We start from the raw sequence: 27806 nt of genomic DNA on the forward strand, positions 1-27806 counted from the left end.
GGGCAGTGGTTGTGAGCCGCAGCTCCTAGTCAGCCCTGCAATCATGGGGGTAAACCTTCAACAGTACTGCGTTGTCAGCATTTTTTTGAATATTGTTTGCCAGCATTTTTGCATCCATCCTGTCTACAAAGCCCATCTCGACTTAGAATATTTTCAGTTTACAATGGGTTATTGGGACGTAACCCATCATAAGTTGAGGAGTGTCTGTACACTGTTGCTTTTTTTATAGTCATCACAGACGTCTTTGACATGTCACCCTGTCACCATGATCATCAGAGCCACTTTTAAGGTTTACACCAGATACACAGCACATCAGCTTCACTTCCACGTGTTGCTTGATTCCACTGGACTCTTTGATTCCACAGGAAATTTTATCCTATTCATATAACATTCAGGCAGTTGGTTTTTCATTTGCCCAGGATGTGTGACTGCCACAACCTGACTAATCCCTGAACTGCTTTTTAAAATTAACCATGGCTGGGCATGGTGGCTCATGCCTGTAATCCCAGCACTTTGGGAGGCCAACTCAGGTGGATCACCTGAGGTCAGGAGTTCGAGACCAGCCTGACCAACATGGTGAAACCCCGTCTCTACTAAAAATAGAAAAATTAGCTGGGCATGGTGGCAGGCGCCTGTAATCCCAGCTACTTGGGAGGCTGAGGCAGGAGAATCGCTTGAACCCGGGAGGCTCTTGTCTTTGACATGCTAGTTTTGTGGGAGAAACCCCAGCTGGGCCTGGTGGCTCATGCCTGTAATCCCAGCTACTCGGGAGGCAGAGGGAGGTGGATCACTTGAGTTCAGGAGTTTGAGACCAGCCTGACCAACATGGTGAAACCCCATCTCTACAAAAATACAAAAATTAGCCAGGCATGGTAGCATGCACCTGTAATCCCAGCTACTTGGGAGGCTGAGGCACGAGAATCACTTAAACCCAGGAGGCGGAGATTGCAGTGAGCTGAGATCGCGCTATTGCACTCCAGCCTGGGCAACAGAGCAAAACTGTCTCAAAAAATAAAATAAAATAAAATAATACAAGCATTGACAGGTACAGAAGTACCATGAGGGAGACAGCATTGAATTCTGTCTGAGATGTGCAGGCCCACCAAAGGGGGGTGATAACAGAGCAAGAATTTAAAAGATGATATATATTACTCTGCTTCGGCTGCCATAACCAAATAGCACAGACTGGATGGCTTAAACAGCAGAAATTTATTTCTCGGAGTGTTGGAGGCTGGAAGCCTGAGTTCAGAGTGCCAGCATGGCTGGGTTCTGGTGAGGAGTCTTCTTGGCTTATACATGCCACCATCTCACTGTGACCTCACATAACAGAAAGAGAGAGAGAGAAAGATCTCTTCCTCTTCTTTTTTTATTTTTATTTGTTTTATTTTTTGAGATGGAGTCTTGCTCTGTTGCCAGGCTGGAGTACAATGGTGCGATCTCGGCTCACTGCAACCTCTGCCTCCCGGGTTCAAGCGATTCTCCTGCCTCAGCTGAGAAGGTGGGACTAGAGGCACGTGCCACCACGCCTAGCTAATTTTTGTATTTTTGGTAGAGATGGGGTTTCACCATGTTGGCCAGATGGTCTTGATCTCTTGACCTCGTGATCTGCCTGCCTCAGCCTCCCAAAGTGTTGGGATTACAGGCGTGAGCCTCCGCGCCAGCCTGTTCCTCTTCTTATAAGGCCACCTATCCTGCTAGATTAGGGCCCCACCCTTATGACCTCATTTAACCTTAATTACCTCCTAAAGGCCCTGTCTCCAAATACTATCACATTGTGGGGTAGGGCTTCAACATGAATTTAGGAAGGACACAACTCAGTTCACAGCAGATGAATAAGCATTTGCCAGGCAGCTCAGTTATGGAAGAGGTGTTGAAACCGACGGAATATAGCAGATATGAAAGCATAGAGGCCTGAAACAATAGGGTGTGTTCAGGGAGCTACAGCTGGCTCAACATTGCTGTAATATAAGTTGGGAGGGAGAACTTCTGAAAGCTGAGGCTAGAACAATAGGGGTGGAGGTGGAGCACATGATTATGAAGGACCTTGGTATACTAAGCTTAGAAGGACTTCATCTTAAGGGTAGAGGGGAGCCACAGGAACTTCTAGGCAGAGGCATGGCGCAGTCAGATTTGCATTTTTGATAATTCAGGTGGAGGAGCAATTTAAGCAGCAGCGAAAGTGGAAGTAGTAAGTTAGTTGGGAAGCTAATGCAGTAGCCCTTGTGAAGCAAAGATGCAGCAAAGACAAGAGAGAGGCAAAGTCTGGAAAATGTTAAGGTGATGAAATGTGCAGGACGTGACTAGATATTTTAAATGTGGGAGGTGAGAGAGCCATAGGAGTCCAGGTTGGGTTGGGGTCTTACTTGTCCAGTTTCTATAAAGAGACATGTTAATTACTTGACATTTTACAGAATTAGTAAATTGACTCATTGATTTCCAAAACTCTTTGAATAAGTATGTAACTGTTCTGTAAATTGAAGTTGTGTCACTCTTACCATGATCACAAACTCAGGCTCTGCCTATCATTTTGGAACTATTTGGGGAAGTCGACCATCTTTTCTGGGCTAGTTACCTTTTTAAAAGGGGAGGGAGTTGCACTTGGTGTCATATGCATTTCTGCTCTAACATTGTTTCCTGCTATTTATTTTCCTTAGTATATTTGCTTTGTACATGCTCAGTATTGTGCTGTGTTTTATAGATTACAGAAATAAAACTGTGACTCTTGTCTTTGACACGCTAGTTTTGTGGCAGAAACCAACTCATGGTACTATACTACCACTAAAAAGAAGTAATGTGTATTTAAGGGCTAATTTGTGTCTGCTGCCTGCAGCCTATACATTGGTTCATTCGTTTTCATTCATTTGTTCCGAGTCTCTGTGTTTATAAAGTTTACACTCTAGTGGAGGAACAATAATTAGTAAACATGTGGTATATGGAATGGTGATCAGTGTCACAGAGGCCAGCAAAGTAGGAGAGGGTGTGTGCTGAGGGTCTGGCTTACTATTTAATGTGGTGTGATGAGAGAAGCCCCCTTAGTAGGGTGACATTTGAGCAAAGGCCCAGGGAGTGAGAGAGGGTGAGACATAAGGTCTATGCAGTGTAGGTGTCGGGGGGAAGAATGTTGCAGGCAGAGGGAACACCAAGTGCAAAGGCCCTGGGATGGGAACATGCCCCGCTTATTTGAGGAACAGTGAGGAGGCCGGTGTAGCAACAGCAATGTGAGAAGGGGAAGGTGAGTTCACTGATGGGGGGAGAGGAGGATTATTCAGGGCCTTGGAGGCCATTGTAAGGGCTTTGACTTTTCCTCCAAGTGAGACAGAAAGACACTGGAGCGTTGCAAGTGGGGGTGTGACATGATTTGACCTAGGCTTTAGAAGCATCACTCTCACTGTATGTGCAGAATGGACTATATAAAGAGGCAAGGGCAGGAGAAGTGAGACTGGTTAGGAGGCAGTTGCAGTAATCCTGGCAGGAGATGACAGCGGCTTGGATCGGGGGTAGCAGTGGAGGAGGTGAGAAGTGCTGAGATGTAGGGCTATTTATGATATACATACTGACAGGCGTTGTTGAGGGACGAGATGTGGCATGTGAAAGGAGTCGAGGTTTCTGGCCTGAGTCACTGGAAGAACGGAACTGCCACTTATGGAGATGGAGAGGACTATTAAAAAACCTAAGTGGAGGTGTCAAGAGAAGGTGTCAAGAAGGTAGTTGGACAAATGAGTCTGGAGTTAGAAGAGGGAACCAGCCTGGAGATATGTAGATGGTATTTAAAAGCCACAAGTTGGTAAATCAAAGACCAAGAGAGTATATAGGAAAGAGGTCTGTTGGCTGAGCTTTAGTGCCCAGGGTGGGTCAAGATGAGGAGGAACCAACAAAGGGGACTGGGAAGAGGCTTCTAGGGGAGTGAGCAGAAAACTAGGAGAGGGTAGCATCCTGGAACCAAGTGAACACACTGTTTGGAGGCGTTAGGAGTAATCAGTGGTGTCCTACGATGTTGATGCGTGACACCTGAGAATGGACCGTAGTGTTCAAGTGATGCACGAGATAGAACCAGTCATACCACTAATGGTTTTATTAGTCCTAAATATTTTTACTGCAAGATTTCGTTGTTCTAAGTGTTTTCACTGTCAGATGAAGGATGAAAGTCGTTCAGGGTAATTTCCATTTTAGTAATTTCCGACAGCGGCAGAACAGTTTCTACTTACGATTGGTATGCATTTTTATTATTAGCCATAGTATTCATTTTGGGTGAGTACGTCTTTGTTGGCGTTATTTTTCTTCATCACCTCCTCGAGTTGTTCATCCATTCATTCATTCACCCAAAAAAATGCTTATTAAGCGCCTGTCCTGCGCTAGTCCTAGGTTTCTCTTGTCCTGATAGGTCTAGCTTCACACGAGCAGGATTTTGCCTTTCCGGCGGCACTAGGCTCCCGCCTCACCGCAGTGGGGTTTTTCCAGCCTACCTTGTGCAGCTGCGGTTCTCAGCATCCGCGGGCGGAGGCCTGCAGCCGGTCAGCCCGTGCGTCCCGCCCACGGCGCGGGGCCTTCTGGCAGCCAAGAAGGAAATATAGATGAGGTGGGCGGACAGTATGCAGATGACGGGGGCGGGCCGCGCCTGGCGGGCGGTGTGCAGTTGAGGTGGTCCGGCAGGATGCAGATGAAGGGGGCGGGCCGCGCGGGCGGGCTTGATGCAGATGAGGGGGCGGGGCCCACGGGCGCGGGAGAGCAGCGGCTCCGCCGGCAGCTGCTGGGAACTGGAAGGCGCCCGGCCCTTTCTTTGACTGGAGCGGACCCGCCGGACGCCACCGCCTCGCAAGCCGGAGCCGGCGCGAGCTCGGCACGGTGGACACCCGGTCCGAGGCCGGCAAGCCGGCTGGTGCCCGAGTCGGCCAAGCATGGGCAACCACTCAGGACGGCCCGAGGATCCGGAACCAGGTCTGTGCGGCTGGCGGGGGTCGCGCCGCAGCCGCAACCCCACCACCCCCGCCAGGCGCCCTTCCCCCACCGCCTCCGGCCCGCGGCGCCGACTGGGGCGAGCGAAAGGCTAAGGTCCTGGGGTGTGATTCTTGTCGTTGGAATGCGCCGCTTGGGATTGTGAAATTACCTTTGCCGGCGCCGCGACCAGAAAACGCTGCTCGTCCTGAACGCGCACCTGGGCGCCGGGGCCGCCGGGCAGGCACCGCTGGGTCCCTGTCGCGGGGTTCCCCACTGCGCGCCTGGCCTGCGCCTAGACCAGGTCTCCTGAGCGCGCAGGCCGCCCGCGGACTTTCCGGGCGTTTGCGGGGAGGGCGTGCCCCGCGGCCTCTCCCTGTCGGCCGCCGGCCCCGCAGTTTGTGGCGCCCGCGGCTCTGCCCCTCACTCTCACGCCAGGGCTGCCCCGCGACTGTTCCTAACCCAGAATAGTCCGTGCTTGTTCTGGGGTGTCGGGCGCGCCTCTGGTTATCCCGTTTTTACTTCCTCAGTCCTGAGTGAGCTTCGTGGAGTCAGTTGGGCCGTAGTTTTCGTCCTCTGGTAGCTCATGCCGGCCCCCAGCACAGTTAGATGCCGATAAGCAGGGTTGCTTTTAAAAACAAAACGAAACATTTCTGGACTGTCACGTGAAGCAAAAGGGATTTAGTTTTGCCTGAAAAATGGCATCTTGGCTGATAGGAAAGAGGTGGTTGACCTGACTCTGGAGTCCTTGTGGGGGTGGGGGGCAGGTGACAGGTATGTGTTTCTGTGGGAGAGTCAGAACTGTAAATATTTTCCAAAGGCGTAATATTTGAATTTTAATTTGAATGAGGACTTTGAGGCTCTGAGAGGTGAAGCGACTTGTCCGAGTGACCTTTTCCGGAGCTGGCTGCCGTGCTGTAGGACGCTGGGTCGTCCTGGCCTCTGCGCATTGCTTCTCCTTCACCTCCCAGCGCCCCAGCCGCCCCACCTTGGCCCTATCCTCGGGGTGGGGTGGAGGCGGGTGCCTCCCTGACACTTGGGGTACATTGGACTGGTACCACAGCCAGGATGGAAAACTTGGACGGGCTGTCCAAGTTTCTTCACAGGAATACTATGAAGAAAAATTTCAGGGGCCAGCTTACTGCCTAGAGGTGACTTTAATTACACAGCACTTGTTCAGACTATTTTTTGGGCAGAATAACCAATAATAAGCATATTCATAAAATGAAATATGCATAAAATAAAAATAATATACTTGTTATAAATAACCCTGTTGGTAAAGGATTGGTTCGGTAAAGGATTGGTAACATTTTAAAAACACTTCTCATTAGTTACATGCTTGTCCAGGTATTGTGAAAACCCCTGTGTATTATTTCCTTTGTGTTAAAATTGTGAAAAGACTTACTCTTGTTACAGCTTTTAAGAGTGATTTGGATGCCTGTGTTCCAATTTTTTTAGTGACCTTACTTTTTAAAGCACTGTGATGGATAGGACATAAAAAGAATATGTTTATGCCAGTGACTTATTTTATTGTATTTTTCAAAGAATGCATATCATTTCAGAATGGGAACTCTGATTTGCTGCAAATGAAGATACTGGATTTAGGGCATTTTTAAGAGATGGTGTCTCACTATGTTGCCCAGACTGGCCTTGAACTCCTGGGCTCCAGCAACTCTCCTCCGTCAGCCTCCCAAGTAGCTGAGACTACAGACACATGCCACCTTGCCTGGCTAGAAATTCGTGGTAAAAACTTTAAATGCTGGATTACTGTCTGAAAGTGTAATTTTAACTGGCCTTCTAATGCTGTGATGAAATGCTGTAGAGTTCATCACTGAGATCCTGGAAATTAGAGCTTTGTTAAAGATGCGTGGGTTTTCAGTCGGCTTTACCACAGGAACTGGGATGAGGTCGCATGGCCCCAACTGGCAGTTGTGGTACATTGGACTAGAATCTCAACAAGTGCTTCCGAGGGTCATCAGAGCAAGGGGACCAAAAGGATATAAGGGGGAAGCAGAAGGGAGGCTGGATGAGTGATAGCAGCACACAAGCCTGAGTGTCGCATGGTTCCCATATTGTGTCAGTTTTGTCCATGGAGAACAGACATTTAGAATTAAGAATGTATCCAAGACAGATAATAGGGATAGGAAGCAGAATTAGAGGAGTTCGAGACCAGCCTGGGCAAGGAAAGGTTTTGATCATGATGCAGACCCAACACCTATGAAAGGGAAGCGGGAGGCAGCAGGTTTGGGCAGGGAGAGCCTCAGATAATGATGCAGACCTGAAGTCTTGGCCACTTGATGGGGGAGCTCCTTAGCAAAGCCCACCCATTAGAGGGGTCTCAGGTTGGGCAGAAAGGACAGTCCCTAGTCTTTCTGTGGGTCAGTCATTGGCCAGAGGCTACTTTGGAAGAACGTGCCTTCAGCTCAGAAGCTAACACAAGTCCTAGGATCCTCGTGGTGCCAACAGCTGGAGGCTGTCAGCCCTCTGCAGTCCTTGCAGATGAATGGCAAGTTCGGTTTTTTTTGTTCTGTTTTGTTTTTTGAAACAAGGTCTGACTCTGTCACCTGGGGTGGAGTGCAGTGCTGTGATCATGGCTCACTGCAGCCTTGACCTTCCAAGCTCAGGCAATCCTTCCACTTCAGCCACCCAAGTAGCTAGGACAACAGGCCCGGCTGTTTTGTTTTTGTTTTGTTTTCTTTGTAGAGATGGGATTTTGTTTTTGTTTTTGTTTTTTTTTTTTGAGATGGAGGCTTGTTCTGCCACCCAGGCTAGAGTGCAGTGGTGTGATCTTGGCTCACTGCAACCTCTGCCTCCTGGGTTAAAGCGATCCTCCCGAGTAGCTGAGACTGCAGGTGTGCACCACTATGCCCGCCTAATTTTTGTATTTTTAGTAGAGGTGGGATTTCACCATGTTGGCCAGGCTGGTCTTGAACTCCTGACCTCAAGTGATCCGCCTGACTCAGCCTCCCACAGTGCTGGGATCACAGGTGTGAGCCACCATGCCTGGCGTAGAGATGGGATCTTGCCATGTTGCCCAGGCTGGTCCCAAACTCCTGGGCTCAGGTGATCCTCTTGCTTCAGCCTCCCAAAGTGCTGGGATTACAGGTGTAAGCCACTGTACCTGGTCAAGTTCTTTCTTGAAAAAGGGATCCCAGTGGAACACCTCCATGGTTGACTGCCACAGGACAGTGGCAGGGAGAGTCTCTTTAAAGAGTAAAGAGGTAAAATCCCCATCTGAGACCTGCTGTAGGCGTTGAGATTGCACCATCTTTTCCAGGTGGAAGCTCCTCATCCCCTCTGGGGTGTTTCTAAGGCAGAAGGCAGCTTCTCAGCTGCTGCTGCTTTTCTAGCCCTGGAATTGGCTGTGGTGGCAGCAGGATTCCTCTGTTGTGGTATCTGCAGTCCTCTGAGTTGGGACATCATGACTTAACATGGTATTGCAGAATGGATAAGATAAATAGATCCAGTAAAAGATATGAAAATTTCATGTCTGAAATTTTCAGCCTGGGCAGAGAAAGTTGGTGACCACATCTCATGCTTCCTAAAAGGTCCTAGTTAACAGTCCTTCAGTTTCCAACCAGGTTGTCATCACCTCATTGTCAGGGCTGCTGGGCATGGTTGTGCAATTTGTGTACTGTTCAAATGCATCTGCTTAGAGAGTTGAGTGGGCCCGGCAGGGTTGTAGCAACCCAGAGGAAGGGGTGCCATTTTGCAATTTTGCCTTTTTATATTCACACAAAGGTGCCCAAAGTGTTAAAGAAGTCTTAGAAAGTGAGTTTAGAAGGTTTTCCCTAGTCCCAGTACCAGCTTATTATTTGTTTTAAATTTGCATATATGAAATTAAAAAGTTAATGCAAACTACATGAAATAAAAGCTCCTCAGGTGCACTCTGTATTAGTTATAGTTAATGCTAACTGTGGTTACAGATAAATTACAAAATAGCCACTTAAGACAGTTAAAGTTGATTGCTGCCTCATGTCGCATCTGGTGTGAGTTGGGGACCATCAGCAGGTGGTTGTTAGAGACTCAGGCTGGTGGATGCTCCTCTTCAGCATATGGCTCCCAAATTGCCCTGAATCTGCCAGCAGTCGGGAGAGGAGAAGGTGTGTGGAGGACCCTGCCCGAGGTTTTAGGGGCCAGGCCTAGAAGTGGTGCACAGTATTTCTACTTACGTTCCACTGGCCAGACTCAGTCACAGAGCCCCACTGACATGCCAGGGGACTGCATCAAGCAGAGAGCAGCATGCATATTGGTAAACATTAGTGTCTCTTTGTAGACATGACCATTCTCAACCACATTTGCATCACTATTTTATTACAAAAATTTTAATCAGAAAAATTGACTTACATAGTAAACACCCATGTACCAACCACCTAGATTCTAAATTAATATTTTGCTGTATTTGCTTTATTTGTACATCTCTATATTCATTCCTCTACCCACCCATTAGTCTGTCTTATTTTTTGATGCATTTCTATGAAATGGTAGTTACCTCTATAATTCTACATGATATACTATACCCTTATTGTTTCTTGATTTGTTAGTTTTCAAGCCTCTCTACTACTAACCTGCACTATGAAAGTTGAGGAATTAAGCACATCTTCCCTACTATATATACTCCTCACTCCCCATTTCTGCAAGTCATACTTAAATTTTCCAAATCCATTGTTAGTATAAAAATGCTAATGGTAGAATACAAGTAGTGGTATACAGAAGTTTACTGTAAAAGTCCTTCCACTTTGTTATATGAAAATTTCATTTTGAGACCAGCCTGGCCAACATGGTGAAACCCCGTCTCTACTAAAAATACAAAAGTTAATCGAGTGCAGTGGTGGGCACCTGTAATCCGAGCTACTTGGGAGGCTGAGGCAGGAGAATCGCTTGAGCCCGGGAGGCGGAGGTTGCAGTGAGCTGAGATGGCGCTACTGCATTCCAACCTGTGTGACGGAGTAAGAGTGTCTCAAAAAAGAAAAAACTTTAAAATTCTAAGGTAATCTATTGTTTTCCACTTCTATTTCTTGACTCACCAGCTTTAAATAGTGTCCTAGGCTTTGTCACAGGTAAATGAGGATGTAGTGCCCCTAAATGTCTTCTGCCTTATTCTCAAGAGTCCCCCTCCTGCACTTATTCCCAGTCTGCCTCTGGACCTTTCACATGGCTAGGACATTTTCATTCTGTTCCATAATTAGTATTAGTAAGTCTTCTGTGCATCATTTATAGGTTAATTCTAAAAATGGAAGGCCTATCAGCATTTAAAATATCAGGATCTCATGTATTATTTAATGGAGAACCAGGTAGTATGTTTAGATTTATAGAGAAGACAATGGCATCTTACATTGCATAACGCGTGATCTGTGAAGACAGGAGGAAGGAGTAAGGAGAATGGAAAGGAGTTGGTATGAATATGCTCTTTACTTTTAAAATTAATATGCTTTTATCCTGTTACTCAGTTTCTTACTTTTGCAGACTGTAAGAGGGAATTTCTTTTTTCTTAAAAACAAGAAGCTAGTCTGCCTTTTCATACTCAGTTCTGTCACTTCTTTTTTTCTTTTTTTTTTTTTTGAGACAGAGTCTCATTCTGTTGCCTAGGCTGGAGTGCAGTGGAGTGATCTCAGCTCACTGCAACTTCTGCCTCCCAGGTTCAAGAGATTCTCCTGCCTCAGCCTCCCGAGTACCTGGGACTACAGGTGCGTGCCACCATGCCTGGCTAATTTTTGTATTTTTAGTAGAGACGGGGTTTCGCCATGTTGGCCAGGCTGGTCTCCAATTCCTGACCTCAGGTGATCCGCCCACCTGGGCCTCCCAAATTGCTGGGATTACAGGCATGAGCCACCGTGCCCTGCTCTCATTTCTGTCACTTCTGCCCTCAGACTTCGGGCAAATAATTTTTTATTTTTTTTTATATATATTTTTTAGACAGAGTCTCTCTCTGTCGTCCAGGCTGGAGTGCAGTGGCACGATCTCGCCTCACTGCAAGCTCCACCTCCCGGGTTCACGCCATTCTCCTGCCTCAGCCTCCCAAGTAGCTGGGACTACAGGCACCTGCCACTGCGCCCGGCTAATTTTTTCTATTTTTTAGTAGAGACAGGGTTTCACTGCGTTAGCCAGGCTGGTCTCCTTCTCCTGACATTGTGATCCGCCCACCTTGGACTCCCAAAGTGCTGGGATTACAGACGTGAGCCACCGCGCCCGGCCCAGGCAAATAATTTTTCCTCGAGCTTCAAATTCTTTATCTAGGAAAGGGAAGAGTAATATAACCTACATTGTAGGATTGTTGTGGTGATTCATAGGTTAAAACATATGAAGGCTTAAAATAGACACACATAGAAAGCACCTGATAAGCTTTAGCTGTTAATTCTTCTTAACCCTCCAACATAATACTTTGGTTTGGACTGGTTGCTTTCTAGTCCTATCTCATTCTCAGGTTAGTTCATTATTTCTTGGATCCTTTTTCTCTTTTTTGGATTCTCTTTGCTTTTGTAAAAGTGAAGATGTGGCTGGGTGCAGTGGCTCACGCCTGTAGTCGCAGCACTTTGGGAGGCCAAGGTGGGCGGATCACCCGAAGTTGGGAGTTTGAGACCAGCCTGACCAACATGGAGAAACCTTGTCTCTACTGAAAAATACAAAATTAGCCAGGCATGGTGGCACATGCCTGTAATCCCAGCTACTTGGGAGGCTGAGGCAGGAGAGTCGCTTGAACCTGGGAGGCGGAGGTTGCGGTGAGCCAAGATTGCACCATTGCACTCCAGCTTGGGCAACAAGAGCAAAACTCCATCTCAAAAACAAAAAACAAAGTGAAGATGCATACATCAAATATCAATGGTAATACATAGTAAAAAATCTAAGAAGTAAGGTCAAATATATGTTACTGTAATAAATGTCAGTGGGTTAAGCTTCCCATTAAAGAGTTTCCCCTAATTAAGACAGAAAATCAAATATATATACTGCAGAAAAGCTTGTTTATACGTTACTTTGATTTTTAAAATTAAGTCATTTAAAGTTGTGGATAATAAAAAAGTAGCTCTTGAAATTTTCAAGTTCAACGTCTTGTTATTCCATATGTTCTATTTATAAATGCAGTAAAATTTAATAAGCACTCTCTAAGAGCATCTGGTTAAATTGAGTTCTGTTTACAAACTTTGCTAATAAAGTTAACATTTTAATTTGTGTTTATTAATTTAGTATATTTAGGTTCTTGTTAAAGTCTGACAAAAAAATCCAGTTTTTAAAGTCTTATAAATTTAATAATTATTCTAATAAACTTAGTGATTCTTAAGTCCTCTTATATATTCCAAAACATTTATATTCTCTCTCTCTCTCTTTTTTTTTTTTTTGAGACAGTTTCTGTCTCTGTCACACAGCCTGGAGTGCAGTGGCAGGGTCAGAGCTTACTGCAGCCTGGACCTCCTGGGTGCAGGCGGTCCTCTCACCTCAGCCTCCCGAGTAGCTACGACTACAGGAGCATGTCACCACACCTGGCTAATTTTTTTGTTTTTTATAGAGACGGGGTCTTGCTATATTGCCCTGGCTGGTCTTGAACTCCTGGGCTCAAGCTATCCTCCCACCTTGGCCTCCCAAAGTGCTGAGATTTTATAGGTGTGAGCCACAGTGCCCAGCCTGTATTCTCTCTTTATATGTGTGTATATGTAGATGCACGCTTTCCAATTTAAAATTACAAATTAATTACTCAGTTACATATTTTGAATTGGAATCGCAAGGTTGATCCTGTAACTCTTTAATAGATCCAATTCTCATAAACATTAAAAGTATAATTCTATAATGCAGATATTTCTTAATATGGAATTCTATTACTACTTGTCTGATTCTTTTGATTATTTCCCCACTTGTTCTAAATCTTTCTAGGATTAAAAGATGTTTACATAAGTGTTTTATTCCAAATAATATTGGGATTTCTTCCCATGTAATTTTTTTTTTTTTTTTTAAAGAGACAAAGTCTTGCTCTGTTGGCCAGGCTGTAGTGCAGTGGTGCGATGCTGGCTCACTGCAGCCTTGACCTTCCTCTCTGCCCCAGCCTCCTGAAGTAGCTGGGACTACAGGCAGTGCCACCATGCCCAGCTAATTAAAAAAAATTTTTTTTGGTGCAGACGGGGTCTCACTGTGTTGCCCAGGCTAGTCTCCAGCTCCTGGCCTCAAGCGGTCCTCTCACCTCAGCCTCCCAAAGTGTTGACATTTGCCACCATGCCTGGCCCCGTATAATTTTTGGGGTTGTCTTCTCAGTTTGCTGAGGTTTTTTTTAATAAACAGAGATCTCTGACAGGGACAAGATGGGGATTCTTACCCTACCCAGACTTCAGATATCAGCTTGAGCAACTTTTGCTTTGGTTGGAACATATTCTTGAACATATTTGGTTTGAGCATATTCAGGGATATTCTGTGCTTGTTAGTTTTCTCAACCTTCATCTGAGGATAATGTTTTGCCCTTACCCTTTATATACTTTGCCCGGGTATAGAATTCTTGTTCACCACCTTTGTAATCTTTCTGTAGCATGGACTTCAAAACTTGAAGAAAGAGGTGTCATAATACTCATGTGCCTTAGATTCAAATTACATTTAATTTGTGTAGCTTCTAATAGCCTGAGACCCCCATTCGAACGGCAATATCACTTGATTAGAGTTTACACTTCTTTAGCACTTAAAATATATAAATATTTTCCCATTTAACTCCAAAGAACTTTGACTTGATAGAATACTGCCTGGTTTTTTTATACTTTCTGTCTCTTAAAGCAGTATCTTTTTTAAAAAAATTAATTTTATTTTAAGTTAAATTTATTTTAAAAAGTTAAATTTATTTTATTTTAAGGATACATGTGCATGACATGCAGGTTTGTTACATAAGTAAACGTGTGCCATGGTGGTTTGCTGCACAGATCAACCCGTCACCTAGGTATTAAAGCCCCACATGCATTAGCTGTTTATCCTGATGCTGTCCCTCCTACTGCCCCCGCCCTGACAGGCCCCAGTGTGTGTTGTTCCCCCCACCCCCTGTGCCGTTTCCATGTGTTCTCATTGTTAAGCTCCCATTTATAAGCAAGAACATGCAGTGTTTGGTTTTCTGTTCCTGTGTTAGTTTGCTGAGGATAATGGCTTCCAGCTCCATCCGTGTCCCTGCAGAGGACATGATCTTGTTCCTTTTTATGGCTGCATTCTGTTCCATGGTGTATATGTACCACATTTTCTTTATCCACTCTGTCATTGATGGACATTTGGATTGATTCCATGTCTTTGCTATTGTGAAAAGTGCTGCAGTGAACATACAGGTACATGTATCTTTATAACAGAATGATTTATATTCCTTTGGGTGTATATTCAGTAATGGAATTGCTGAGTCAAATGGCATTTCTGGTTCTAGGTCTTTGAGGAATCACTGCACTGTCTTCCACAATGGTTGAACTAATTTGCATTCCCACCAACAGTGTATTTCTCCACAGCCTCACCAGCATCTGTTGTTTCTTGACTTTTTGATAATCGTCATTCTGACTGGCATGAGATGGTATGTCATTGTGGTTTTGATGTGCATTTTTCTAATAATCAGTGATGTTGAACTTTTTTCATATGTTTGTTGGCTGCATAAATGTTTTCTTTAGAAAAGTATCTGTTCATGTCCTTTGCCCACTTTTTAATGGGTTTTTTTTTTTCTTGTAAATTTGTTTAAGTTCCTTGTAGATTCTGGATATTAGACCTTTGTCAGATGGATAGCTTGCAAAAATGTTCTCCCATTCTGTAGGTAGCAGTATCTTTCTTGACAGTTAAAACAAAATGTGATTTAATTGTGGATATCTTTCTTGGCTTTGTCTATCTTACAAGATAATTCTACTGAAACAATAGTATCAGTTAAAAACACAATACACCACAAAGTGTCTTAAGTGAGATAGGACCTTTTATATTGATAAAAGTACAATTCAATAATAAAAAGTAGCAGTTACAAAGTCCACTCACTAAATAGCAAAACACTGGAAATAACTAAAGCAAAACCTATTTGAAACACATGGAAAAACTCACAAGTAAAGTGGGAGAATTTAACTGTCTTACACAAACCATTTTTTCAAAATTATCATGGAATGGTTAATATATTGATCTATTCTAAGGCCAGAAAGAAAACCTCATTACTGTCGTTCAAGGGAAATTTTACTGGTCACTCTGTGATCGTAATGCAATAAAACTGTAAATAATGAAAGTTGACATTTTAAAAACTTATTCTATTTGGAAATTTTGAGTCAAATAGGAATTGAAAACTACAATTATAGATCATTTAGAAAAATAATTATGAAATACTAATAAAGTTACAAATAATAGGCAAATTTATTCCTCTGAAAACTTTTATTATCAAAAAATAAAGAATGAAAATAAAGTAAGTTCTATACAAAGGACATTCAAAAGAAAAGAAACAACAAAAGAAATCTGGGATAACCGGAGGGAGTTTTTAAAAACGGCAGACATTAATGAAGTAAGTTACGACTGTGTCTGTTTCACTCTTCTCTTTCCTCAGTACCTAGCCCAGCCTTGTCCCTGTCAGAGATCTCTGTTTATTAAAAAAACCTCAGCAAACTGAGAAGACAACCCCAAAAATTATATGGGACCAGGCATGGTGGCAAATGTCAACACTTTGGGAGGCTGAGGTGAGAGGACCGCTTGAGGCCAGGAGTTGGAGACTAGCCTGGGCAACACAGTGAGACACCATCTGTACAAAAAAAAATTTTTTTAATTAGCTGGGCATGGTGGCACTGCTTGTAGTCCCAGCTACTCAGGAGGCTGGGGCAGAAAAAGCCTAAGAGTATGTTCTTTGTTAAACAAATGAAGTAAAGTTTTAGTTAGACTCATCAAGAAATAGGATAACACAAATACCTCAAATTAGCTATATATATATATAATGTGTATATATATATTATATTATATATAATTTATATTATATATAGTGTATATAATAGATATGTTAGCTACATATATGTGTGTGTATATATACTATATATATAATGTATATAATCAGGGATGTTAGATATTTTTTAAAAACTAGAATAAAAAATAGAAAATCTTGATGAAATTAGGAAAACAAAATTACCAAAATCAATTCATAAAGAAACGAAACACTTGGACAGAAAAATATTCTTGGAAGATGTCACAAAGTGACTTAAGAAAATAGCTCTCAGCTGGGCGCAGTGGCTCACGCCTGTAATCCTAGCACTTTGGGAGGCCGAGATGGGCGGATCACCAAAGTCAGGAGTTCGAGACCAGCCTGACCAACATGGAGAAACCCTGTCTCTACTAAAAACACAAAATTAGACGGGCATAGTGGTGCATGCCTGTAATCCCAATTACTCGGGAGGCTGAGGCAGGAGAATCACTTGAACCCAGGAGGTGGAGGTTGCAGTGAGCTGAGATTGTTCCATTGCACTCCAGCCTGGGCAACGTGAGTGAAACTATGTCTCAAAAACAAAAAGAAAATACCTCCTCAAATAATCCTGAATCCAGATGGTGTTATAGGTAAAGTTTTTCATATATGAGAAAAATGTAATTTCTGTGCTATTTAAAGTTATGTGGTATGTTTCCCAAAGATACTGGATATTACATATTACAGAGGATATAATAAGATATGTACAGATGATGATTTCTTAATTTAATAATTAACATATGCTAGAAAAACTATAACTTGTACATTTAATCTATGTCTGTTGCTTAGGATCAGGTTAAGTCAAAGAAGAAATTAGTCAATATTAAGTTTATGCAGAAAAATATTAAACACATAAGACAGCTGAATGCAAATATAGCCAAAATTATGAAGGTGATATTCAAATAATAGAAACTTGAAAAATATTCCAAAGTACAGAAAAGATGGAAAGCATTCCGATTTGTTTTGATAAAAGTAGTACTAATACTGTTAATACTGTTTCTGATACCAAAGCTTTTCAAAGATGGTATGAACAAAGAAAGCCACAGTATATTCTTACTAATGTAGATGCTCTCCTTAACTGAAATATCAGCCACATTTAATCCAACCATGCATTTAAAAAAATATTACACCATTGGCTAAAAAGTGGCTTATTCTAAGAATGCAAAAATATTATTATATAAATAGAATTGGAAATATCAGTACATTTAAAGATAAAAATTACCATCATACTGTATGTCAATAATGCATTTAATAAAATTTAACATCTCCCTCATAAACATTTAATTCCTGTTGGAATAGTCTGGATCTTTTCTGAAGATAAATAAAATGCTCTAAAAGCAGCACATACCATGCTTAACAGGAAACTAAAAACATCCCCATAAAGGTCAGGGACAAAACAGTGGTGCCCATACAAGACTGTATGACACTGTTTTCAAATATACTAGCCAAAACAGTAAGATTTTTAAAAAATGGTTATTAAAAAATGAGAAAAAATTAGCATTATTTGTAGATACTAGAATTCTCTTGTTAGAATAACCAAGGAGATCAACTGAAAAAGCATGAGAACTTATGGCAATTTAGTAAGGTAACCAGCTTGGAAATGAGTATATAAATTCAGATATATATGTGTGTGCTTGTATGATTGTATGATTCAGATATGTATGTGTATGCTTGAATGATTCAGATATGTATGTGTATGCTTATATGATGTAGATGTATATGTAACAGTAGTTTTATGTTAGTAATCAGAAACGATGGTGTATTTTATTTTTTTGAGGCAGGGTCTTGCTCTGTCATCCAGGCTGGAGTACAGTGGTGCTATCTGGGCTCACTGCAACCTGTGCCTTCCAGGCCCAGGCAATCCTTCCACCTCAGCTTCCTGAGTAACTGGGACTACAGGCATGCGCTACCACACCCAGCTAATTTTTGTATTTTTTGTAGAGATGGGGTTTCACTATGTTGCCCAGGCTGGTCTTGAACTCCTGAGCTCAAGTGAGCCACCCACCTCAGCCTCTCAAAGTACTGAGATTATAGGCGTGAGCCACTCTGGCCACAATGGTTTGTTAAAAGGTTTCATTCACACTATGAACAAAATGTATAAAACCTGAGGAAGAAATAAGAAGTGTGCAAGGCCTCTGTGGGAGCTATAAACTATCTACTCAGGGGCATAGATATAAACTATCTCCTCAGAGGCACTAGTGTTGATGTGGTAGGTGTCCTCCATTAAGTGGAGGAATTATCATTATATATTATAGTTCTGAAAATCAGAAATAGCTGCTGAATTTTCTAAAATGCCTTTTGGGCATTCACACAGATCTTACTATTTTTCTTTTTAGATATAATGATTTGATGGATTTAAATATCTTCACCTTATAATAAACTGTGTCAGGTTTTTCTAAATCTTCCTTTTGGAATTTTTTTTTTTTTTTTTTTACATGAAAGGTGAATTAACAGCATTAATTTTTCTTGGTCCCTTATTGCATTATATATAAAATAAGGGTATGTGTGCATGGTTAGTTCTAAAGTTCCTGATAATTTTAACATTCTGTGATCTTACGGTTTTAGACATTTTTTCCCAAGAGACAGGGGCTTGCTCTGTTGTTCAGGCTGGTCTCGAACTCCTGGCCTCAAGGGATCCTCCTGCCCTGGCCTCCCAAAATGCTGGTGTAACAGGCAAGAGCCACCGCTCATGGCCAGACTTTTAAACATTTCTAACTCAGAGAAGTGTTTGGATTTTACCTCTTGAATGTGTTGCGCCAATTTGCTTTAGGTACGGGTTTTCTAGTTTGTTGAATTCTATTTTACTTAAAAAATTTTTTTATATGGCTCCAATCAGATCAAACCAGCCTATGTAGTATCATAAAAGTAACATTAAAATATTGAGAATTTTGAAGGGTTCTAGGTATCCTGAAGACTTTACCGTCACAGGACAAAAACACTTCTAGGGCTGTCCTTCCACCAGACCCAGCTTCTGCTGTTCCATTGCCCTTGCTACCCTCCTCTGTCCAGTTTGTCCGCTACCTTCTTGCTTAGCCAGGGTGTGTGTTGTTTGGCATCTGCCTTCACATGGACATTGTGCTGCAGTTGGTTGCTTCTCCAGGTAAGTAAGAACTGTCTGAGGATCCATGTTTATCTTTGCCATCTCCATGGTCTCCAACACTCTGCAGAGTCCTTAGCAAAATATATGGTTTTAATGAATTGATGGCAGCTGTCCCTTGTATTTCCAGGAAAGTTTTGAATTCTCAGGAGAAAGTAGGTTTGATATTTCAAAACGAATGTGGTTGGCCAAATGTTTTATATTGGGATTAAAGAAATTATTTTAGTACCACAAACTTCCAGAAAGCTTGTCCATAAGAGTTTTTCCTCACCCCACACCACTACAAAAGTGACCCAGAAATCCTGAGCCAGTGGAACTCCCAGGGGGGTGCAGGTATCACCGGGACCTTGCCCACCCTACTGTCTCCTTTCATCCCTGTCCCAGAGACCTAACATCACCATGGTCTCCTTTCCCTCAGTCTTTCATAAGTATTTGTAAATACTCTTTTACCAATATCATTCTTTCTCTGTTATTTTTCCTTTTTAACCGTTGCTCTTTTACTTCAGAAAAATTTTCTTTTTTCTTTTATGCTCCCCTCATTTCCAACTTCCTGTTCCAAATTAAGCCTAATTATGGTTGAGTGTTAAGATTAGGGTTTATGATAAACCTAGAAAGATAAAGTAATACATTTTTATGTGAAACTATATCTAGTAAAGAACTGGTACCAACCACCTCCAAAGCCCTTCAAAATCCCCTTTGTTTTATCTGCCAGAGAATTCATCTCTTTCTCTAATTGGTCCTGCTTTTCTCTCTAGCACAAGCAGCCAAATTTTAAAAAAATCTTGGAAGGTTACATTATAAGCAGTCTAACCTTTTGATCTGTAAGCAGATAAACAAAGAGTCTATTCATAGTGGTAAAAAACTGTTATGAAAATTATCTGTTTATAGTTATATTTTGGCCTCTTTTGCTCTCCCCTCAGTCGTACGTTATAGTATGCCGAAGATACATGGAATTAATATACTTCCAAACTGGACCAAAAATGTCATATAACAGCCTGTATTTGCAGGTTAACAAAGTATGAGTGAGAGGGGTATGTGGCTCTGAGTGCTTTTGTTTGCCTGTTCGTATTTGTGTTTCTGTGTTCCTCCTGCACAACTTCCCTGACAGCCTGTGCTTTATGCTTTCATAGGGATTTTGAATCATAAGGGAAAGAAGAAAGATTGCAAATCAAGAGATACCAGTAATCAGATCAATGATGAAATTTTAGTGTAAAGTATACATTAAAATGACTTCTTCTGTAAATTTTGGTATCCAGAACCTTATGCTCACCCTTTCAGATAGAAAACAGGGCTTGAAGTATCACAAGCATGCCTTTTTCATTTACTGTTTTTTTCATTACTTAAGTTATTCCTATTTTTTTTTGAGACAGAGTCTTGCGTTGTCACCCAGGCTGGAGAGCAGTGGTGCAATCATGGCTCACTGCAGCCTCGACCTCCCAGGCTCAAGTGATCCTCCTGCCTCAACCTCTCGGGTAGCTAGGACCGCAGACGTGTGCCACCTCGCTTGGCTAATTTTTTAAAATTTTTAGTAGAGGTGGGGTCTTGCTGTGTTGCTCAGGCTGGTCTCATCCCTATTAATGTGAATTCTGGTACCAGCTTTGACTCTGGAGATGCTCTGGGGCTTCTTGATGGCTGTGGTCAGCCCACACCATGGTCATGTGCTTGCCAGCATTCTGGTCATTCCTCTCTTATCTGCTGCCTCTAATCTGTTCCTGTGTGCCTGGAGACTGGTAGCCAAACCTGCCAGAACTGTATACAGACCAGAAGTGCTACTCCTAGTAGTATGCAGGTGTGGAGTTTAGGGCACAGTCATTTTGAGCTTCTCTGGAGCTCTCTTCCTTTTCCCGCTGATGACATTATCTCAGGTAGCTGAGTGGCCATAGAACTGAGTCTTAGATAAAGTGTCACTGCACAAGCATGTGGTCAGGTGCTGTTCCCCTGCCCTGGCACCTGTGGAAGGTGTGTGGGCCTGCTTTCTGTTGCTTTCTTGTACCACACCACACCCCTTCTGGCCTCAGGGCTCCTGCATGGGCTTCCCTGTGCCTGGATGCTCCTCTCTCAGCATGTTACAGCTGATCCTCCATGGGTTGACTGCAAGGCCCAGTTTGCACAGGATACTTCCAGTTAACACCTGATTGTGGATCAGTTTACTCCTGTTATTTTTACTCTCAAAAAGTGCCCCAATTTGGAAGATAAAATATACTGTCTCCTACTTAACCATTTCAGGTCTCAGTCCAGTGTCACCTCTTCAGGTAGACCTTTCCCTTTCTCTCTCAGGGGGCAAGTCTCCTGGTTTGCTGTGACTGCAGAATCAACCCCAGGGCTTGGTTGGGCTGAGCCAGGGTTTGCCAGCAGACAAATTCAGGCTTCTTTCTATGTGAGGGCCCATGGCAGGCCAGCGTGGGAGGACGTGAGATGGGAGGGGCAGCCAGGTGCTGGGAGGGTTGGGAGAGACAGGGGGAGGAAGAGTGAGGACTGAAGCCAGGGGGAAGAAACATGGAAGTGTGCTGTAAGCTCTGTGCCCACTAGCCCTTGATGAGTTTTAATCTGCTTTACCCCTCAAGGCTGTAAGAGTCAGATCTGAGTGTTTTGAAAATGAGACGGTGTGTGCGATTAACTTGAAGAGAACTGATACAGGAGAGATCTTTGGTGAGGCCTGATTATAAGTGGATGACAAGCTTCATTTTTCCTAGGTGATAGGTTGGACTGTTAGACAAAACTTTGGATTCAGAGAAAAGGCACTCTAGGTGCATTTTGCCTCCTTTCTTTACCTTGATGGATTTTCATGTTGGTCAAATGAAGACTTGGGCTACATCTATGAAATCCCTTCCAATTTTTAGAAGTATATAATTCTGTTGTACGCTCTAGTGAGTCCAGACTATAAAGCATTTTGAATTTTACTATTTCTTTTCCCCTAATTGTGGGCCAGAAAGGAAAATTTCCAAATAAGGATGCACAGTCCACTCTGGGAAACACAGGGAAACAATAACTGGAATACAAGTCTAGCCTTTGCCCTGGCATGAAAAGAATGCAGACTGTTAGCTGACCTAAAGGTTTCTGTTTTATTTCATGTTTAGGTGAAATGGTCAGCTTTGACCATTACTCCCAAAGAAGTTTCTCTCCAGACTTTAAGATATTTGTGCAACATTAAGATGGTTTTATTATCTGTGAGACAGCTGTGGTCACTTTTATTTATCAAAGTGCCATGTTTATTGTATATGTATCAGGAGCAGTGCTGGAAAGCTAAATTTAGAGAAATAAACCTGGGCTCACAAATGATTATGGTGACATTCAGTATACCCCCAATGACACTATCACTATAACATTGCTAGGTCGCCTCCCAGCAGTTTAGCCATCTCAACCATAAAGGAATGGCGAAGTAATGATGGCAACTTGCCTTATTGGAGAGTGTGTAGACTGCCGTTTTAAACTGTAATTGTCAGGATTAGACCTCAACCGTGGTGAAATGTTGGGCCTAAAGGTACGTAAACAAAGCTAAGTGCAAAGTTGTGTGAATGCTGATTCAGTCTTTGTGAAAGTACAGTCCACAGGACACAAGTTGGCAAAATTCATTTGCCTTACAGTGTTTAAAGTTTTTTGAATTATAACACTTCGGGCCTGAGTTCTCCACTTGCTGCAGTTTCTGCCAGCCCCTTTGTTCTTTACTTGGCTCTTGCAGACATTTATTTACCTATTTAGCTCTATAGACAGTTGAAGTTTTTGGTGTTTTTTGTGTGTGTGTGTGTGTGTGTGTGTGTGTGGAGACGGAGTTTTGCTTTTGTTGCCCATGCTGGAGTGCAGTGGTGCGATCTTGGCTCACTGCAATCTCCACCTCCCAGGTTCAAGCGATCCTCCTGCTCAACCTCCCAAGTAGCTGGGATTACAGGCATGTGCCACCACATTTGGCTAATTTGGTATTTTTAGTAGAGACAGGGTTTCACCACGTTGGTCAGGCTGGTTTTGAACTCCTGACCTCAATTGATCCACCTGCCTCAGCCTCCAAAAGTGCTGTGTTTACACGCCTAAGCCACTACACCTGGCTGGCAGTTGAAGTTTTGACCCCTGTTTAAAAAAAGAAAAGACTATTATAATACTGGAATTTAAATTACAATAAAGGTGATTTTTAAATAAAATTTTAAAAATTAAATTGATGATACTGTAAATATGCAGTTAGGAGATAATTGATCCTCCTGGTTACTTCCCAGGGAAGCAGGACTCAAGACCCAGATTTGTGTGCAGAGTTTATGGGGGTTGCTTCTGGAAACAGTACCAATGAGGGGGTGAGGGAAGCCGGTTGGGCAGAGGGAGAAGCTAAGATGGATGCAGCTGCGATAGCTGCCTCTTCAGTCCCAGGGGATTGAGCTGGAATGGGCCTTCACCGTGTCCCAAATGGAGACCAGGTGGTCACATCACTCTCTCCCCCCCATCAGTCTTGGAGGGGAGTCTGCAGAGAATCTGTTTCTTTGCCTTTTCCAGCAGTCTTGCCCTTCATTTCCTTTATACATCTCAAACACTCACCGAGTATTTTTTTCTTTCAAAAGTTTATTCTCGGGGAGGTGGCTCCCTGGCTGACCACAGGTCCCGCCGGCATTCAGCCTGGCTGACTCAGGAGGTCAGCGCCTAGACCTGACTCATTTTCTTCCGCTCCTTGCCGACCTCACCAGGGCCTGCTTCCTGGCACCTCATTTGACCAAGCCCTCTGCCTTGGTCAAAATTTTTTGAAATGTTTCAAAAAAATGTTAACCTCCTCTTTGCCTGTGGTGGGTGGGCAGGCCAGGTCAGGCTCACCCTGCAGTGTGGAGGGTGGGGTCAGAGGCCCCTGGACAGCCTGGGGCCGCCTCTGTGCTCCGCAGCTCAGTTTTGGCGGGAGAGCCCTGGCCAGTTGTCAAGAAAGTGCGCCTCTGTTTCCGGGGTAATGCTGTGGGCCCAGGACCTTCAGCCTGCAGCCCCCAGAGGGGATGTAGTCATGCCAAAGCTCCTGATGCCATCATCATCCCGTTAGAACCCCTCACCACCACCTCCACTCATAAGTCATTTGCCCTAAGCCAGCACAGCACTTCGAATTCAGACAGTTGATCATCATCTAAGTGTGAATACCATTTTATTAATTTTTGCCTAGAAATTGGCACTCCCTTTAAAATCTTTCAATGCTTTTGTTTACTGCAAGTTTTCTTCCATTACTTTTTCTTCTGTGTGTGCCCTCTCCTGGCTCTCTGGCTTTCCTGTTATACTTGTATTGGATCTTTTCAGTCCTCTATGTCTCTTAAATTTTTAAAACTTCTATTCATTTCAGTATTCTTAGTCGGTCTTCTCATTCATTGATTGGATTTTCTGTAGTGTTCAGTATTGCTAGTGATCATTATTTTGCAAGTGACAGCAATCTTTTCTGATGTGACATTTTCCATTTTAACAAAGATGTTTTTCTTTAAAAATCTTACTGAAAATTGGTTGACTTTCTGAAGGACTATTACTACACTGGCCTTGCTGGGTATGTGGGTACCCATGACTGTTCTGCTCCTGGAGATTAAGTACTGGGACTTCTGTAGCTCAGGTCCCTAGGGGGCCTGGGCCTCTGCTGGGTGGGACAGTGGGCTGGATGCACATGTAGGGTAGGCTTTAGTGCAGCATTCCTAGTCTGTGAACTTCTCCTGTGTCATGCCAAGGGATTTGAATCCAGGTGTGAATTCAACTACTCAGAAAAGAGAACCATACTGACCTATGGCACATTGAGTATTTTTTAAATGAATTTGGCCTGATTTAAACTATATTCAGCCCCCTTGGCTTATGTAAATGCACAAATTTCTGCAGATTCTCTGCGTAGAAGTTTTTTTCTTCATGCTTTCTGGAGCGAAAATTCTTATCCTGGCTTCCTTTATTTACTACCTGTAGGATCGCAGGCTAGTTTCTTGCTTGCTTGCTTCATTCCTCTCCTGTGTAAAATGGGGCTGTTAGTATTTCCTTAGGGAGTTCTTTGAACAAAGCCCAGAAGTTAATAAGTTCTCAATGAATGTTAATAAATGTTAAATAAATTATCAGAAAATGTTAGTTTCAAAAAATCTTAACCCCTTCTCTTTTTCTTTTGTCTTCTCCGCCTTGTTTTCCTACTTTTCAGTCATTTTCCTTGAGGGTAGGCAACATTTCATTTCTCACCAAATGCAGACAGGTGCTTCTCCCTACTTCCGTGTCCCTCTCCTTCTCCCACTACCCTTCTTGCCTTCTCTAAGGTATTATTTATGTAGTCAGGGAGTGTATTGGTTCCTGTTGCTGCTATAACAAATAACTACAAATTTAGTGGATTCAAAAACAATGCAGAATTATTTCCTGGCAGTTCTAGAGGTTAGAAGTCTAAAGTCAAGGTACTGGCAGGGCTGTGTTCCTTCTGGAGGCTTTAGGGGAATATCAGTTTCCTTGCCTTCCCAGCTTCTAGAGACCACAAGCATTCCTCAGCTTGTGGCCCCTTCTTCCCTCTTCAGAGTATATTGCTTCAGCCTCTTGGGCTGGCATCACATCTCCTTTTTCCGTCCCTGATTGTCTTGCATCCCTGTTGTAAAACCCTGGTGATTATATTGAGCCCAGCAGAGAATTCAGGATAATCTCTTTATCTCAATATCCTTAAGCACATCTGCAAAATCCCTTTGTTGTGTGACAAACTCACAGGTTCTAGGGATTAGGATGTGGACATATTTGGGGGCTTGTTATTCAGTGTGCTGCAGGAAGGTAGATGTGTAAACCTTTTATCATAGCATAGTGCAGGTGGGACCTGCACAGCGGTACCCTGAGCCAAAGGTGTGGACCTCAGACAAGGAAGCAGTTATTTCTGAGGACACTGGGAAAAGTTTGATAGAAGAGAGATGTTTGAGCTGAGTCTTAAAGGATGAAGAGGCCAGGGAAGTTTGGAAGGCTTTTAGGCTGAGGAAACAACACTTGCTAAGAAATAGACTTGTAAAAAAAATCCAGCAATTTTGAGGAATAGTGAAATCTTTGATGTTGCTAAGACACAGGGTATATTGAGGAGAGTGGTAGGCAAAGAAAATTGTAGGTTAAAACTAGAATGTGCTGTGATAATGAGCTTCTAATGTATCCTGTAAAGAGAGGGGAGCCAGTGGAGTTGTTTTGGTGGCTTTTCAATTATAAATTTTTGTCTGATTGTGTAAGTAGTTTTCTTCTTCTAGAAAATGAAGAAACCAAATAAATATATCAAGAAAATAAAATCATTCAAAGCCCTGCTACTCAGAGATAATGACTGTTGACATTTCTGTGTAGTGTCATTATTGAGCCATTTGTGTGTCTGTTTACCCAGTTGAAACCTCACTGTATATTAAATTTCATATCTTGAATTCTTTAGTTAATGGCATATCAACATTTCTTCATGTAATTAAATACTCTCAACTATCCTTAACATCTCCATAATATCCTATTGTATATATTACCATAATTTATTTAATCCTTCATTGTTAGATTCAATATTTTTGTATTTTATTTATTATTATTTTTTGAGACAGAATCTTTCTCTGTCGCCCAGGCTGGAGTGCAGTGGCGCGATCTCGGCTCACCGCAACCTCCGCCTCCTGGGTTTAAGCAATTCTTCTGCCTCAGCCTCCCGAGTAGCTGGGCCCACAGGCATGTGCCACCACACCCAGCTAATTTTTGTATTTTTACTAGAGACGGGGTTTCACCATGTTGGCCAGAATGGTCTTGAACTCCTGACCTCGTGATCCGCCTGCCTCAGCCTCCCAAAGTGCTGGGATTAACAGGCATGAGCCACCTCACCCAGCCATATTTTATTTTATTTATTTATTTTTGAGGCAGGGTCTGTCTTGCCCTGTCACCCAGGCTGGGGTGCAGTGGTACGATCACTGCTCACTGCAGCCTTGACTTCTCAGGCTCAAGCAATCCTCCCACCTCAGCCTCCCTAGTAGCTGGGACTGCAGACATGAGCCACCACTCCCGACTCCTCTCTATTTTAAATAATACTAACACATAGATCTGTGTTTAAGTTTTTGAATGTTTCCTCAGGGCAGGAGTGCTTCTCCTCTGTTTATTCTCTTGAGACGTGAGATCAGGTAGAAATGTTCCCGTGTCTAGGTGGAGGAGACCCCAGTGTGCCCTTTCATTCACTCCTGGGCTCTAGAGTGGAAACTTCTGTGTTTTTCTCTGTGTGATGGTTTGTGTGGGTGCCAAGGGCCAAACCCATATTTAGCAAAGAAATAGTGTGATCCACTTAAAAGGGGGTTTAATAACTTGAGATGGAGATATCAAGCTGAACATTCACAACAAGCATAACTAAATCAGAGAGGCAGAAGAAAGCATTAACCAGAAAAATAAGTACTAACTTTTAAAGAGTGATTACTCCTGATTTAAAACTTTTACTAGATGAAATACAAAGGGTAACAGACTGTGTTGAGAACTGAATTAATTTTCTGGAAGGAGTGTCTTGTAAAACACAGATATTGTGAGGTGAAAAATGTAAGATGCTTAAGGGATCTATGTAGGAGACCTAATAATTGAATGATAGGATTCTTAGAAGGGGACAAAGTAACAGATGGAAAATACATCATATTATAAAAGAAGAAACCCATCTTAGCTGAATAAAATTTTAGACTTTAGATTGAAAGGACTCATGGAATTCTTTTTTAAAAGACAATTGCTGGACTGCAGCAATAAAGATAGAAATCCTGTCAACTTCTAGGCAGGAAGATAGGTCAGTTTTGAGGGAAATTGGGATGCCATAGGAATTCTTACCCACTTCACAAAGAAGCTAGAATAGAGTCTGTATGGATTATTGACTCTAAGGAACTAATATAAATCTTCTGTATTCAGCCATATCAGCCTGGGTTTTTACTTGCATGCCACAGAAGCCGATTTTGGTTG

The 27806-nt window shown here is 42.9% G+C and overlaps 1 protein-coding gene across 32 annotated transcripts in view; it reads left to right on the top strand.

Annotated features, from left to right (window-relative positions):
• SPECC1 (sperm antigen with calponin homology and coiled-coil domains 1) overlaps positions 1 to 27806 on the top strand; it is a 310582-nt gene that overhangs the window by 141916 nt on the left and 140860 nt on the right. For 3 of the 32 annotated variants that reach the window (XR_010152991.1, XM_054670415.2, XM_063798935.1), the window contains exon 1: positions 4699 to 4935. The exons of 26 other annotated variants lie outside the window; for them this stretch is intronic. Coding sequence is in view for 4 of the 6 variants with exons in the window: in XM_054670415.2 (XP_054526390.1) it covers positions 4896 to 4935 (40 nt within the window). In the remaining 2 variants the exon portion in view is untranslated. Of the gene's footprint in view, positions 1 to 4655; positions 4936 to 27806 lie in introns of those variants that run through there. 3 more of the 32 variants (XM_016930827.4, XM_016930822.3, XM_054670418.2) reach the window with 3 other exon arrangements.

The sequence above is a fragment of the Pan troglodytes genome, chromosome 19 (genome assembly GCF_028858775.2).
Source record: "Pan troglodytes isolate AG18354 chromosome 19, NHGRI_mPanTro3-v2.0_pri, whole genome shotgun sequence".
Lineage (NCBI taxonomy): Eukaryota > Metazoa > Chordata > Mammalia > Primates > Hominidae > Pan > Pan troglodytes.